At 56.1% G+C, this 14,429-nt stretch overlaps 1 protein-coding gene across 1 annotated transcript in view; it reads right to left on the bottom strand.

The window, feature by feature from the left end:
- LOC135277934 (uncharacterized) overlaps positions 1–14,429 on the bottom strand; it is a 117,483-nt gene that overhangs the window by 102,120 nt on the left and 934 nt on the right. Inside the window, exons 3-6 of the mRNA XM_064384101.1 lie at positions 13,861–14,018; positions 11,816–11,966; positions 5,489–5,646; positions 3,443–3,593 (exon numbers count right to left, since the gene is read on the bottom strand). Coding sequence (XP_064240171.1) covers positions 3,443–3,593; positions 5,489–5,646; positions 11,816–11,966; positions 13,861–14,018 — 618 coding nt within the window. The remainder of the gene's footprint in view (positions 1–3,442; positions 3,594–5,488; positions 5,647–11,815; positions 11,967–13,860; positions 14,019–14,429) is intronic.

Genomic DNA, 14,429 nt, shown 5'->3' with positions numbered 1-14,429 from the left:
TTGCTAACCATGAGCATGGACTGTTTCTCCATCTGTTTGTGTCCTCTCTTATTTCGTTGGGCAGTGGTTTGTAGTTCTCCTTGAAGAGGTCCTTTACATCCTTTGTTAGTTGTATTCCTAGGTATTTTATTCTCTTTGTAGCAATTGTGAATGGGAGTTCGCTCTTGATTTGGCTCTCTGTTTGTCTGTTATTGGTATATAGGAATGTTTGTGATCTTTGCACATTGATTTTGTATCCTGAGACTTTGCTGAAGTTGCTTATCAGTTTCAGGAGATTTTGGGCTGAGACGATGAGGTCTTCTAGATATACAATCATGTCGTCTGCAAAGAGAGACAGTTTGACTTCCTCCTTTCCTAATCGAATACCCTTTATTTCTTTTTCTTGCCTGATTGCTCTGGCTGGAACTTCCAACACTATGTTGAATAGGAGTGGTGAGAGAGGGCATCCTTGTCTAGTGCCTGATTTCAAAGGGAATTCTTCCAGCTTTTGCCCATTCAGTATGATATTGGCAGTAGGTTTGTCATATAGAGCTTTTATCATTGTATGATACGTTCCATCAATACCTAGTTTATTGAGAGTTTTTAGCATGAAGGCTTGTTGAATTTTATCAAAAGCCTTCTCTGCATCTATTGAGATAATCATGTGGTTTTTGTCTTTGGTTCCGTTTATGTGATGGATTACATTTATGGATTTGTGTATGCTGAACCAGCCTTGCATCCCTGGGATGAAGCCTACTTGGTCACGATGGATAAGCTTCTTGATGTGCTGTTGCAATCTGTTTGCCAGTATTTTATGGAAGATTTGTGTGTCGACGTTCATCATGGATATTGGCCTCAAGTTTTCTTTTTTCGTTGCGCCTCCGCCTGGTTTCGGTATCAGGATGATGCCGGTCTCGTGAAATGAGTTAGGGAGGAGTCCCTCCTTTTGTATCGTTTGATACAGTTTCAGAAGGAATGGAACCAGCTCCTCTTTGTACGTCTAGTAGAATTCGGCTGTGAACCCACCTGGACTTGGACTTTTTTTAGTTAGTAGGCTATTGATTGCTGCCTCTACTTCAGCCCTTGTTATTGGTCTAGTCAGGGTTTCAGCTTCCTCCTGGTTTAGTTTCGGTAGAGTACAAGTGTCTAGGAATTTATCCATTTCTTCCATCAAAACAGCATGGTACTGGTACCAAAACAGAGACGTAGACCAATGGAACAGAACAGAGACCCCAGAAGAAACACCACACGTCTACAACCATCTGATCTTAGACAAACCCAGCAAAAACAAGCAATGGGGAAAGGACTCCATGTTTAATAAATGGTGTTGGGAAACCGGGCTAGCAACGTGCAGAAAGCAGAAACTGGACCCCTACCTGTCACCTTACACTAAAATTAACTCCAGATGGATCAAAGATTTAAACATAAAACCTAACACCATAAAAACACTCGAAGAAAACGTAGGCAAAACCATCCAGGACATAGGCATAGGCAAGGACTTCATGACTAAAACACCAAAAGCAATGGCAGTAAAAGCCAGGATAGACAATTGGGATCTAAAGAGAAATTCCATCTGACCCAGCAATCCCACTGTTGGGGATACACCCAAAGAACTATAAATCATTCTACTATAAAGACACATGCACACGTATGTTCGTTGCAGCCCTGTGTATAACAGCAAAGACCTGGAACCAACCCAAATGCCCATCAATGATAGACTGGACAAAGAAAATGTGGTACATATATACACCATGGAACACTACACAGCCATAAAAAACGACGAGTTCGTGTCCTTTGTAGGGACTTGGATGAATCCGGAAACCATCATTCTCAGCAAACTGACCCAAGAACAGAAAGCCAAGCACCGTACGTTCTCACTCATAGGTGCGTGTTGAACGACGAGAACATGTGGACTCAGGGAGAGGAGCATCACACACAGGGGACAGTTGGGGGGGGGGCAGGGGAGAGACATGCCAGATATAGTACGCACCTAAAGTAAAATAAATAAATCGAAATACAACAACAACACTGGCTCAGATTTGTTATGACACACTATGCTGGCCAAACAGAGCACATCGGGGTGCTGTATTTGGTGCAAGGGATGCTGCTTGGCAACCTCTGATCGAAGTACAGCTCAGTCATATCTTGAGCGCCGATGGCGACGGGGAGCTCACCACCTCTCTGTGGTGCCTCCTGCCTCAGATCCAAGTGGGTGCTGATGGCACAGCGTCTCCAAGTGGCTTCCTAGCCCTTGGGACTGCAGACTTCTAGGGCCCTGGCAACGCTTTCTCAGTAAAGAAGCCAAGCTGGCAAAACACATCCCCTTCAAAGCCAACATAATGCCCCTGCCTGCCCACGGCGCTCTCTGCTGGTGCACTAGGCGACCTTCAGGCTATCTGGGACCAGCTCTGACAGCCTCCGCTCTGGGATCAGCTGCCGCGGCAGCCTACACATGCCATGGGGCAGCAGCGGTGGCATCCCTGGACGCTGGCCCCAGCAGCATGGAACCCAGGAACAGATGCTGCCACAGTCAGCCCGCAGATGCAGGAGGGCAGGAGGCGCTCAGTCACAGCTCTGTGTCTGCACGGTGCCCAGCGCCTGCAAACCTGTGCTCTGGGCCAGGCCCAAGGAAAAGGGGACCCTAGGGTGGGACGGCGGTACGCTCCACGACCCTCAACGCCCTCGGGGAGCAGCCCTGCCAGAATCTGCCAGGGGCTCAGCTACAGCTCCCACCTGGAAATGGTGCAAGTCACTATCAGTGGCAACCCCTGGCCCTGTCCTCCCCCACCAGCAGCAGGAAACCCGGGACCGGATGTCACCACGGCGCCTAATTTAGGTTGTCGGCGGCACAGCTGCAAGGTGATGGAAACCGGTGCTCAGCCTCATCGTGGGTGCTGCAGTGGGCCCAGAGCCCGCGACCCCACACTCTGGGCTTGGGCCAAGGAGGCACGGGTCATAGGGTAGGGGGAGGTGCCTTGGGCGACCCCCAGGCTGTCCGAGACCAGCCCTGCAGTCTCCCGTGCATTCTGCTGCACCTGCCACTTAGAGATGGCATTCAGCAGCGTGGTGGCAACCCAGGATCCTGCCCGCCTCCAGCAGCAACGCGGACCCAAGGGCCAGACCCTGCTGCGGTGCCTAAATCAGGCCTCGAAGCAGGAGGAGGACTGCAACTGGCATCCAGCCCCATCTCAGTGGCCGTAGGGTACCCAGCACCTGTGACCAGCACCCTGAACCAGGGTCAAAAAGGAAAAGGAGGAGGGCGGGAACAGGCACTGCCACCCTCTGCCACGGGCTCAACCGTAGCTGCCACCTGCACACGACGCGGCAGAAGCGGCGGCGGCCCCGGCTCTGCCTGCAGTAACCAGCAGGGGGAGACCCAGGGACTGAGGCCGCCTCAGAGGCTGCCACCTGGCCCCCTCTGCACCCCTGTCCCTGCCCTGGTGGCAGCCAGCCACGCTCCTACCTCTCCGGCGCTCTGCAGTCTCCGTCGCTGCCACCCACCGCAGCGAGGCGAGCCGTGGTGCCACAGGCTCCAGGCTCCAGCCTCCAGCATGCAGCAGATGGCTCTGCCTTCTCCTGGCATGGAGCAGCTGGGCGGGCAAAGCCGGAAAAGCCTAGAACGGGACACAGAGAGTGGTAGTGTTAGACCCCCACCTTGTCCTGCTGGCCACTGGGTGGCACGGGCCAGTTTCAGTGAAGGCACTCACACCCACCCTCCACAGTCCACAGCATCTCTTTCTGGCCCAAACTGGCTAGGGAGTGGAGACTGGAGACACGACGGGGCCCGGGCTTCCTGCTCCACAGGAACCACTGGGACCACCCAGGCTGTGCTCGGGAAGCAGGAGCAGCAGAAACTCAGACCCAGCCAGCCCTCCCCAACAATGTGCTGGTTCCCACTCCTGAGACCTCCACCCGCGGGGCCCTGTCACCCCGTGGTGTCTGCTGCTGCATGCCTGGGCATCCCTGGCAGGCTCTGCAGCACCGAATGTGAGGGCTCAGGCCTGGGAACCGTGATGGGTCTGGGTGCCCTGCTGTGATCAGAATTTTCACAGAAACATGTGCCCGCCACGCAGGAGGAGATGGTCCTTTAGAGTTTAGAGTCCGGGGGAGAGCAGGACCACTCCTCTCTCAGAGACCACCGCTGTCACTGAAACCTCCATCGCCTGCCACCGGTAGGGCAGCTTCCGACAGAGCCCCTGATCCGCTGCCACCGGCAGTGAAGCCCCAGGATAGTGTCAAAACCCCATCCCCCACCACCAGCAGTGTAGCACACGATGGCAGCCCCTAGCCTGCCCCTGCCTTAGACCCTGCAGCACTCGATGGCACCCGCAAACCAACCCCCTGCCATGGGCAGCACAGCCCAGGATAGCGCCCCAACAGGCTCCCTGGGGTGGGCAGTGTAGCCACAGATAGGGTCCCCAAGCAGACCCCCACCGCAGGCAGTGATGCCCCCATATGGCACCCAAACCACCCCCCACTGTGGGCACTGCAACCCTGAATAGTGGCTGCCCTAACTCACTCCCCGTCGGGAACAGCGCGGCCCTGGATAGAGCCCCCAACCAACCCCCTGCCTTGGGCAGTGCAGCCACAGAGAGCACTCCAAGCTCCCTCTCCACCTTGGGAAGTACCACCATGGACAGCTCAGGTAGCCCGACAGTGCACCCAACCTGCCCCCGTCACAACCCACGCAGCCTGAAATAGCACACTCACCCACTCTTTGCCAGGCAGTGCAGATCCCTGGGAGCACCTGACCCACCTGCCGCCTCTCCACCACTCAGGCTGTGTATCCAGCCCCCACAGTTCCCCCACCAACCCTCTGCCCACCTCCACAGGCAGTCCAACCCTGTGTAGCTCTCCCAACAAGCCCCCCAACCTCTGTCTCAGTGTAGTCCCCATGGCGCCTTTAACACCACCCCTCCACCCCACCAGAACCCTAACCCATCCTCCACCGCCAGCACTGCAGCCCCAGATAGTGCCCCCAACCTGCTCCCCATGTGGGCAATGCAGCCTTGGATAGTGCCCCCAAACAGCTCCCAGACACAGGCAATGATGTCCTGGATACCACAACCCCCACCCACTGGGGGCAATCTAACACCTGATAACACCCCCAACCCATCCCTCACCGCTGGCAGTGTTGCACCCCACAGTGCCACCAACCCATCCCAGACAAGGGCATTGCAGCACCTGATAGCTCCTCCAATTCACCCCCTACCTAGGGCAGTACATCCCTGGACAGTGCCCACAAGATACCCCATTGCTGCTGACAGTACCGCTTGGGACAGGCCCCATCCCAGCCCCCAGCAATGGGCAGCACATCCCAGGAAAGGGCCCCCAACCCTCTCCCCTATGCGGGCAGTGGCGCCTCAAATAACCCCCCAACCAGCCCCCGCAACACCAGCAGTGACACCCTGGATAGTGCCCACCGCCCATGGCAGGGCACCCGCAAGCCGTCCCCCATGCCTCAGGCTGTGCGGGCCAGGATGGCGAACCTATCCCACCATCTTTTTACCTTTCCAGCTGTACTGTAGTCTCCGTCACCGCCACTGACTGCAACAGCGAGGCGAGGGGATACTGCACACTCCAGGCTCCAGCCTCCAGCAGGGACAGCTACTCCTCCTTCAACTCTAAGCCAGCTCGGAGCAGAGAGGCCCACGAACTCAGAAGAATCTGAAACGGTGAGACCAACGTGTACACACACACACAGAAAAACACTACAAAGTAGCAGAAAAATCCAATCTAGAACCTGACCAGACAATTCTGCAGACATAAAATCGAAAAACAGATAAGAGATTACGTCCTCAAAATGAGGTATTCATTAGGAAAATGCAATCTGCCAGGCAAGGTAGCTCACGCCTGTAATCCCAGCACTTTGGGAGGTCTAGTTGGGTGGATTATCTGAGGTCAGGAGTTTGAAACCAGCCTGACCAATATGGTGAAACCCCATCTCTACTAAAAATACAAGTATTAGCCAGGCGTCATCGTGGTGGGTGTCTGTAGTCCCAGCTACTCAGGAGGCTGAGACAGAACTGCCTGAACCCAGGAGGTGAAGCTTTCAGTGAGCTGAGATTGCGGCACTGCACTCCAGCCTGGGTGACAGAGCCAGACTCAGTCTCTTAAAAAAAAAAAAAAGAGGAGGAATGCAGGTGTGGTTTTAGAAAAAGGGAACTCATACACTGTAGGTAGAAATGAAAATTAGGATACTCCAGCTCAGAGGGCCGTGGGGCTCGGAGGGACCCAGGTCCCAGACTTCACCATGGCTCAGGGCCTGTGCACTCCTGGACGCTGGATGCAGGTCAGACATGGACACAGCCTTCCCGGCAGGGCTGTGGACGCCGTCACAGCCAGCACCCTACAACCGCCCCCACACGGACGACCGGGGCCCAAATGCCCACAAAGAAGTCAGGACTGGAAAGCACGGAGCTGCGGAGGAGGAGCAGGGAGGTCTGGGGGATTCCCGGTGGGGTACAAGTCCCCACCACTTACCTCAGAGATACGCGTAGTCCTCCACCATCACGTGGAAGCCACCACGGCTTCTCCAAAGAAACTCGCTCTGACCGCACCGCTGCCTCTACTGACTACTTCTGGCCGGGCCGGGCCGACGAGGCTCCACTGACTCCCTCCGGCTGGGCCAGGCCGGACCGCCGCCTCCGGTGACTCCTTTTGGCCGGGCCGGGCCGGACCGCCGCCTCCGGTGACTCCTTCCGGCCGGTCCGGACCGCCGCCTCCGTTGACTCCTTCCCGCCGGGCCGGGCTGGACCGCCGCCTCTGCTGACTCCCGCCGGCTGGGCTGGACCGCCGACTCCATTGACTCCTTCCGGCCGGGCCGGGCCACCGCCTCTGGCGACTCCTTGCGGCCGGGCCGGGCCGGGCCGGGCCGCCGCCTCCGGTGACTCCTTCCGGCCTGGCCGGACTGCCGCCTCCGGTGACTCCTTCCGGCCTGGCCGGACTGCCGCCTCCGCTGACTACTTCCGTTCGGGCCGGACCGCCACCTCCGGTGACTCCTTCCTGCCGGGGTGGGCCGCCGCCTCCGCTTACTCCCTCCAGCCGGGCCGTGCCGCCGCCTCCGCTGACTCCCTCCGGCTGGGTCGGGCCGTCGTCTCCGCTGACTACTTCCGGCCGGGCTGGGCCGCCGCCTCCGCTGACTCCCTCCGGCCTGGAGGGCTCTGGGGTCTCCCCCAAGCTCCCTGTTCTCTAGCTGCAAAAACTGAGGCCCAGAAAGGGCAGGAGCACGGAGAGCTGGCAGAGCCAGGGCCAGGCTTTGTAGATCCCTAGGGCCATGCAGAGGGGACAGGGAGGCCACCGAGGGAGTGGCAGCTGGGAGCCCCGGGCACCCCCAGGGACCCCCCTGAGCTCCACACGGCAATTCCCAGCAGATGGGCCTCTGGGCAGCCGGCCAGAGGGAAACAAAGCCCGGGAGGAAGGGCCTCCGAGGCTGACCCAGGACGGAGAGATTAAAGGAGATGTTTGCCTTGGCAGGGGCCCCAGGTCCAGGTGAGCCAGAGAGGAGGGGGCCAGCGTTCCAGGCACCAGCAGAAGATGCCAGAGTGGGGGTGCCAGGAGGAAGAGGCACCCTCTCAGGGGGCAGAATGGGTGAGCAGGTACAGTGTACCTATGAGGTCTGTTCTCGCCGAGGATAAAACCAAGAGACTGAGGCCAGCACGAAAATAATCCAATGCAAGGGAATTTTTTCAGGCTCCCGGGTGAAGTTCTCCGGTCCGACAGGTGGGGCCGGAGAAGTCGCGTGGACTCCTCTCAGGCACGGGGTTTTATAGGGAGTGGAGGCGTTTGATTGGCTGTGCCCAAGGTGAGTGAGACAAAATGGTGGGGAGTGGGGCCCGGATGAAACAAAATGGAGGGGAGTGGGACCTGGATGGAGAGGAGTGGGGCCCAGATAGGACAAAATAGTAGGCAGGGAGTGGGGCCTGGATGGGACAAAATGGTATCAGGTAGGTCCTGATGGGGCTTTTTTCCCGGGCTCCCGAGGGGGTGGGGGGGAGGAGGAGGCGTGTCCGAGCTCCCGGCAAGGGAAGGAGGCGTGCCCGAACTCCCGGCGAGGGGAGGGGGCGTGTCCGAACTCCCGGCGAGGGGAGGGGGCGTGTCCGATATGCCCAGAAGAAATAAACACAGAATCACAGAAACAGTCTGCGGCCTGTGATTTTCTCCAAAGGTGATTTTGAGAGCTTCAATATTTAAAAAGAAAAAGTGCGGAAGTGTGATGCCTCCGGCTTTGTTCTTTTTGCTTAGGATTGCCTTGGCTGTGCAGGGTCTTTTGTGATTCCACATGAAGTTTAAAGTGGTTTTTTCCAGTTCTGTGAAGAAGGTCATTGGTAGCTTGATGGGGACAGCACTGAATCTATAGATGACTTTGGCAAGTATGGCCATTTTCACAATATTGATTCTTGCTAACCATGAGCATGGACTGTTTCTCCATCTGTTTGTGTCCTCTCTTATTTCGTTGGGCAGTGGTTTGTAGTTCTCCTTGAAGAGGTCCTTTACATCCTTTGTTAGTTGTATTCCTAGGTATTTTATTCTCTTTGTAGCAATTGTGAATGGGAGTTCGCTCTTGATTTGGCTCTCTGTTTGTCTGTTATTGGTATATAGGAATGTTTGTGATCTTTGCACATTGATTTTGTATCCTGAGACTTTGCTGAAGTTGCTTATCAGTTTCAGGAGATTTTGGGCTGAGACGATGAGGTCTTCTAGATATACAATCATGTCGTCTGCAAAGAGAGACAGTTTGACTTCCTCCTTTCCTAATCGAATACCCTTTATTTCTTTTTCTTGCCTGATTGCTCTGGCTGGAACTTCCAACACTATGTTGAATAGGAGTGGTGAGAGAGGGCATCCTTGTCTAGTGCCTGATTTCAAAGGGAATTCTTCCAGCTTTTGCCCATTCAGTATGATATTGGCAGTAGGTTTGTCATATAGAGCTTTTATCATTGTATGATACGTTCCATCAATACCTAGTTTATTGAGAGTTTTTAGCATGAAGGCTTGTTGAATTTTATCAAAAGCCTTCTCTGCATCTATTGAGATAATCATGTGGTTTTTGTCTTTGGTTCCGTTTATGTGATGGATTACATTTATGGATTTGTGTATGCTGAACCAGCCTTGCATCCCTGGGATGAAGCCTACTTGGTCACGATGGATAAGCTTCTTGATGTGCTGTTGCAATCTGTTTGCCAGTATTTTATGGAAGATTTGTGTGTCGACGTTCATCATGGATATTGGCCTCAAGTTTTCTTTTTTCGTTGCGCCTCCGCCTGGTTTCGGTATCAGGATGATGCCGGTCTCGTGAAATGAGTTAGGGAGGAGTCCCTCCTTTTGTATCGTTTGATACAGTTTCAGAAGGAATGGAACCAGCTCCTCTTTGTACGTCTAGTAGAATTCGGCTGTGAACCCACCTGGACTTGGACTTTTTTTAGTTAGTAGGCTATTGATTGCTGCCTCTACTTCAGCCCTTGTTATTGGTCTAGTCAGGGTTTCAGCTTCCTCCTGGTTTAGTTTCGGTAGAGTACAAGTGTCTAGGAATTTATCCATTTCTTCCATCAAAACAGCATGGTACTGGTACCAAAACAGAGACGTAGACCAATGGAACAGAACAGAGACCCCAGAAGAAACACCACACGTCTACAACCATCTGATCTTAGACAAACCCAGCAAAAACAAGCAATGGGGAAAGGACTCCATGTTTAATAAATGGTGTTGGGAAACCGGGCTAGCAACGTGCAGAAAGCAGAAACTGGACCCCTACCTGTCACCTTACACTAAAATTAACTCCAGATGGATCAAAGATTTAAACATAAAACCTAACACCATAAAAACACTCGAAGAAAACGTAGGCAAAACCATCCAGGACATAGGCATAGGCAAGGACTTCATGACTAAAACACCAAAAGCAATGGCAGTAAAAGCCAGGATAGACAATTGGGATCTAAAGAGAAATTCCATTTGACCCAGCAATCCCACTGTTGGGGATACACCCAAAGAACTATAAATCATTCTACTATAAAGACACATGCACACGTATGTTCGTTGCAGCCCTGTGTATAACAGCAAAGACCTGGAACCAACCCAAATGCCCATCAATGATAGACTGGACAAAGAAAATGTGGTACATATATACACCATGGAACACTACACAGCCATAAAAAACGACGAGTTCGTGTCCTTTGTAGGGACTTGGATGAATCCGGAAACCATCATTCTCAGCAAACTGACCCAAGAACAGAAAGCCAAGCACCGTACGTTCTCACTCATAGGTGCGTGTTGAACGACGAGAACATGTGGACTCAGGGAGAGGAGCATCACACACAGGGGACAGTTGGGGGGGGCAGGGGAGAGACATGCCAGATATAGTACGCACCTAAAGTAAAATAAATAAATCGAAATACAACAACACTGGCTCAGATTTGTTATGACACACTATGCTGGCCAAACAGAGCACATCGGGGTGCTGTATTTGGTGCAAGGGATGCTGCTTGGCAACCTCTGATCGAAGTACAGCTCAGTCATATCTTGAGCGCCGATGGCGACGGGGAGCTCACCACCTCTCTGTGGTGCCTCCTGCCTCAGATCCAAGTGGGTGCTGATGGCACAGCGTCTCCAAGTGGCTTCCTAGCCCTTGGGACTGCAGACTTCTAGGGCCCTGGCAACGCTTTCTCAGTAAAGAAGCCAAGCTGGCAAAACACATCCCCTTCAAAGCCAACATAATGCCCCTGCCTGCCCACGGCGCTCTCTGCTGGTGCACTAGGCGACCTTCAGGCTATCTGGGACCAGCTCTGACAGCCTCCGCTCTGGGATCAGCTGCCGCGGCAGCCTACACATGCCATGGGGCAGCAGCGGTGGCATCCCTGGACGCTGGCCCCAGCAGCATGGAACCCAGGAACAGATGCTGCCACAGTCAGCCCGCAGATGCAGGAGGGCAGGAGGCGCTCAGTCACAGCTCTGTGTCTGCACGGTGCCCAGCGCCTGCAAACCTGTGCTCTGGGCCAGGCCCAAGGAAAAGGGGACCCTAGGGTGGGACGGCGGTACGCTCCACGACCCTCAACGCCCTCGGGGAGCAGCCCTGCCAGAATCTGCCAGGGGCTCAGCTACAGCTCCCACCTGGAAATGGTGCAAGTCACTATCAGTGGCAACCCCTGGCCCTGTCCTCCCCCACCAGCAGCAGGAAACCCGGGACCGGATGTCACCACGGCGCCTAATTTAGGTTGTCGGCGGCACAGCTGCAAGGTGATGGAAACCGGTGCTCAGCCTCATCGTGGGTGCTGCAGTGGGCCCAGAACCCGCGACCCCACACTCTGGGCTTGGGCCAAGGAGGCACGGGTCATAGGGTAGGGGGAGGTGCCTTGGGCGACCCCCAGGCTGTCCGAGACCAGCCCTGCAGTCTCCCGTGCATTCTGCTGCACCTGCCACTTAGAGATGGCATTCAGCAGCGTGGTGGCAACCCAGGATCCTGCCCGCCTCCAGCAGCAACGCGGACCCAAGGGCCAGACCCTGCTGCGGTGCCTAAATCAGGCCTCGAAGCAGGAGGAGGACTGCAACTGGCATCCAGCCCCATCTCAGTGGCCGTAGGGTACCCAGCACCTGTGACCAGCACCCTGAACCAGGGTCAAAAAGGAAAAGGAGGAGGGCGGGAACAGGCACTGCCACCCTCTGCCACGGGCTCAACCGTAGCTGCCACCTGCACACGACGCGGCAGAAGCGGCGGCGGCCCCGGCTCTGCCTGCAGTAACCAGCAGGGGGAGACCCAGGGACTGAGGCCGCCTCAGAGGCTGCCACCTGGCCCCCTCTGCACCCCCGTCCCTGCCCTGGTGGCAGCCAGCCACGCTCCTACCTCTCCGGCGCTCTGCAGTCTCCGTCGCTGCCACCCACCGCAGCGAGGCGAGCCGTGGTGCCACAGGCTCCAGGCTCCAGCCTCCAGCATGCAGCAGATGGCTCTGCCTTCTCCTGGCATGGAGCAGCTGGGCGGGCAAAGCCGGAAAAGCCTAGAACGGGACACAGAGAGTGGTAGTGTTAGACCCCCACCTTGTCCTGCTGGCCACTGGGTGGCACGGGCCAGTTTCAGTGAAGGCACTCACACCCACCCTCCACAGTCCACAGCATCTCTTTCTGGCCCAAACTGGCTAGGGAGTGGAGACTGGAGACACGACGAGGCCCGGGCTTCCTGCTCCACAGGAACCACTGGGACCACCCAGGCTGTGCTCGGGAAGCAGGAGCAGCAGAAACTCAGACCCAGCCAGCCCTCCCCACCAATGTGCTGGTTCCCACTCCTGAGACCTCCACCCGCGGGGCCCTGTCACCCCGTGGTGTCTGCTGCTGCATGCCTGGGCATCCCTGGCAGGCTCTGCAGCACCGAATGTGAGGGCTCAGGCCTGGGAACCGTGATGGGTCTGGGTGCCCTGCTGTGATCAGAATTTTCACAGAAACATGTGCCCGCCACGCAGGAGGAGATGGTCCTTTAGAGTTTAGAGTCCGGGGAGAGCAGGACCACTCCTCTCTCAGAGACCACCGCTGTCACTGAAACCTCCATCGCCTGCCACCGGTAGGGCAGCTTCCGACAGAGCCCCTGATCCGCTGCCACCGGCAGTGTAGCCCCAGGATAGTGTCAAAACCCCATCCCCCACCACCAGCAGTGTAGCACACGATGGCAGCCCCTAGCCTGCCCCTGCCTTAGACCCTGCAGCACTCGATGGCACCCGCAAACCAACCCCCTGCCATGGGCAGCACAGCCCAGGATAGCGCCCCAACAGGCTCCCTGGGGTGGGCAGTGTAGCCACAGATAGGGTCCCCAAGCAGACCCCCACCGCAGGCAGTGATGCCCCCATATGGCACCCAAACCACCCCCCACTGTGGGCACTGCAACCCTGAATAGTGGCTGCCCTAACTCACTCCCCGTCGGGAACAGCGCGGCCCTGGATAGAGCCCCCAACCAACCCCCTGCCTTGGGCAGTGCAGCCACAGAGAGCACTCCAAGCTCCCTCTCCACCTTGGGAAGTACCACCATGGACAGCTCAGGTAGCCCGACAGTGCACCCAACCTGCCCCCGTCACAACCCACGCAGCCTGAAATAGCACACTCACCCACTCTTTGCCAGGCAGTGCAGATCCCTGGGAGCACCTGACCCACCTGCCGCCTCTCCACCACTCAGGCTGTGTATCCAGCCCCCACAGTTCCCCCACCAACCCTCTGCCCACCTCCACAGGCAGTCCAACCCTGTGTAGCTCTCCCAACAAGCCCCCCAACCTCTGTCTCAGTGTAGTCCCCATGGCGCCTTTAACACCACCCCTCCACCCCACCAGAACCCTAACCCATCCTCCACCGCCAGCACTGCAGCCCCAGATAGTGCCCCCAACCTGCTCCCCATGTGGGCAATGCAGCCTTGGATAGTGCCCCCAAACAGCTCCCAGACACAGGCAATGATGTCCTGGATACCACAACCCCCACCCACTGGGGGCAATCTAACACCTGATAACACCCCCAACCCATCCCTCACCGCTGGCAGTGTTGCACCCCACAGTGCCACCAACCCATCCCAGACAAGGGCATTGCAGCACCTGATAGCTCCTCCAATTCACCCCCTACCTAGGGCAGTACATCCCTGGACAGTGCCCACAAGATACCCCATTGCTGCTGACAGTACCGCTTGGGACAGGCCCCATCCCAGCCCCCAGCAATGGGCAGCACATCCCAGGAAAGGGCCCCCAACCCTCTCCCCTATGCGGGCAGTGGCGCCTCAAATAACCCCCCAACCAGCCCCCGCAACACCAGCAGTGACACCCTGGATAGTGCCCACCGCCCATGGCAGGGCACCAGCAAGCCGTCCCCCATGCCTCAGGCTGCGCGTGCCAGGATGGCGAACCTATCCCACCATCTTTTTACCTTTCCAGCTGCGCTGCAGTCTCCGTCACCGCCACCAACTGCAACAGCGAGGCGAGGGGATACTGCACACTCCAGGCTCCAGCCTCCAGCACGGGCAGCTACTCCTCCTTCAATTCTAATCCAGCTCGGAGCAGGTAGGCCCACGAACTCAGAAGAATCTGAAAAGGTGAGACCAACGTGTACACACACACAGAAAAACACTACAAAGTAGCAGAAAAACCCAATCTAGAACCTGACCAGACAATTCTGTAGACATAAAATCCAAAAACAGATAAGAGATTACGTCCTCAAAATGAGCTCTTCATTAGGAAAATGCAATGTGCCAGGCAAGGTGGCTCACGCCTGTAATCCCAGCAGTTTGGGAGGTCTAGTTGGGCAGATTATCCGAGATCAGGAATTTGAAACCAGCCTGACCAATATGGTGAAACCCCATCTCTACTAAAAATACAAATATAAGCCAGGCGTCATCGTGGTGGGTGTCTGTAGTCTCAGCTACTCAGGAGGCTGAGACAGAACTGCCTGAACCCAGGAGGTGAAGCTTTCAGTGAGCTGAGATTGCGGCACTGCAC

This window comes from Aotus nancymaae, unplaced genomic scaffold, assembly GCF_030222135.1.
Source record: "Aotus nancymaae isolate 86718 unplaced genomic scaffold, 86718_ANA_hifiasm-v0.15.2.pri h1tg000036l, whole genome shotgun sequence".
NCBI classification, from domain to species: domain Eukaryota; kingdom Metazoa; phylum Chordata; class Mammalia; order Primates; family Aotidae; genus Aotus; species Aotus nancymaae.
This window is presented reverse-complemented; position numbering and strand designations above follow the sequence as displayed.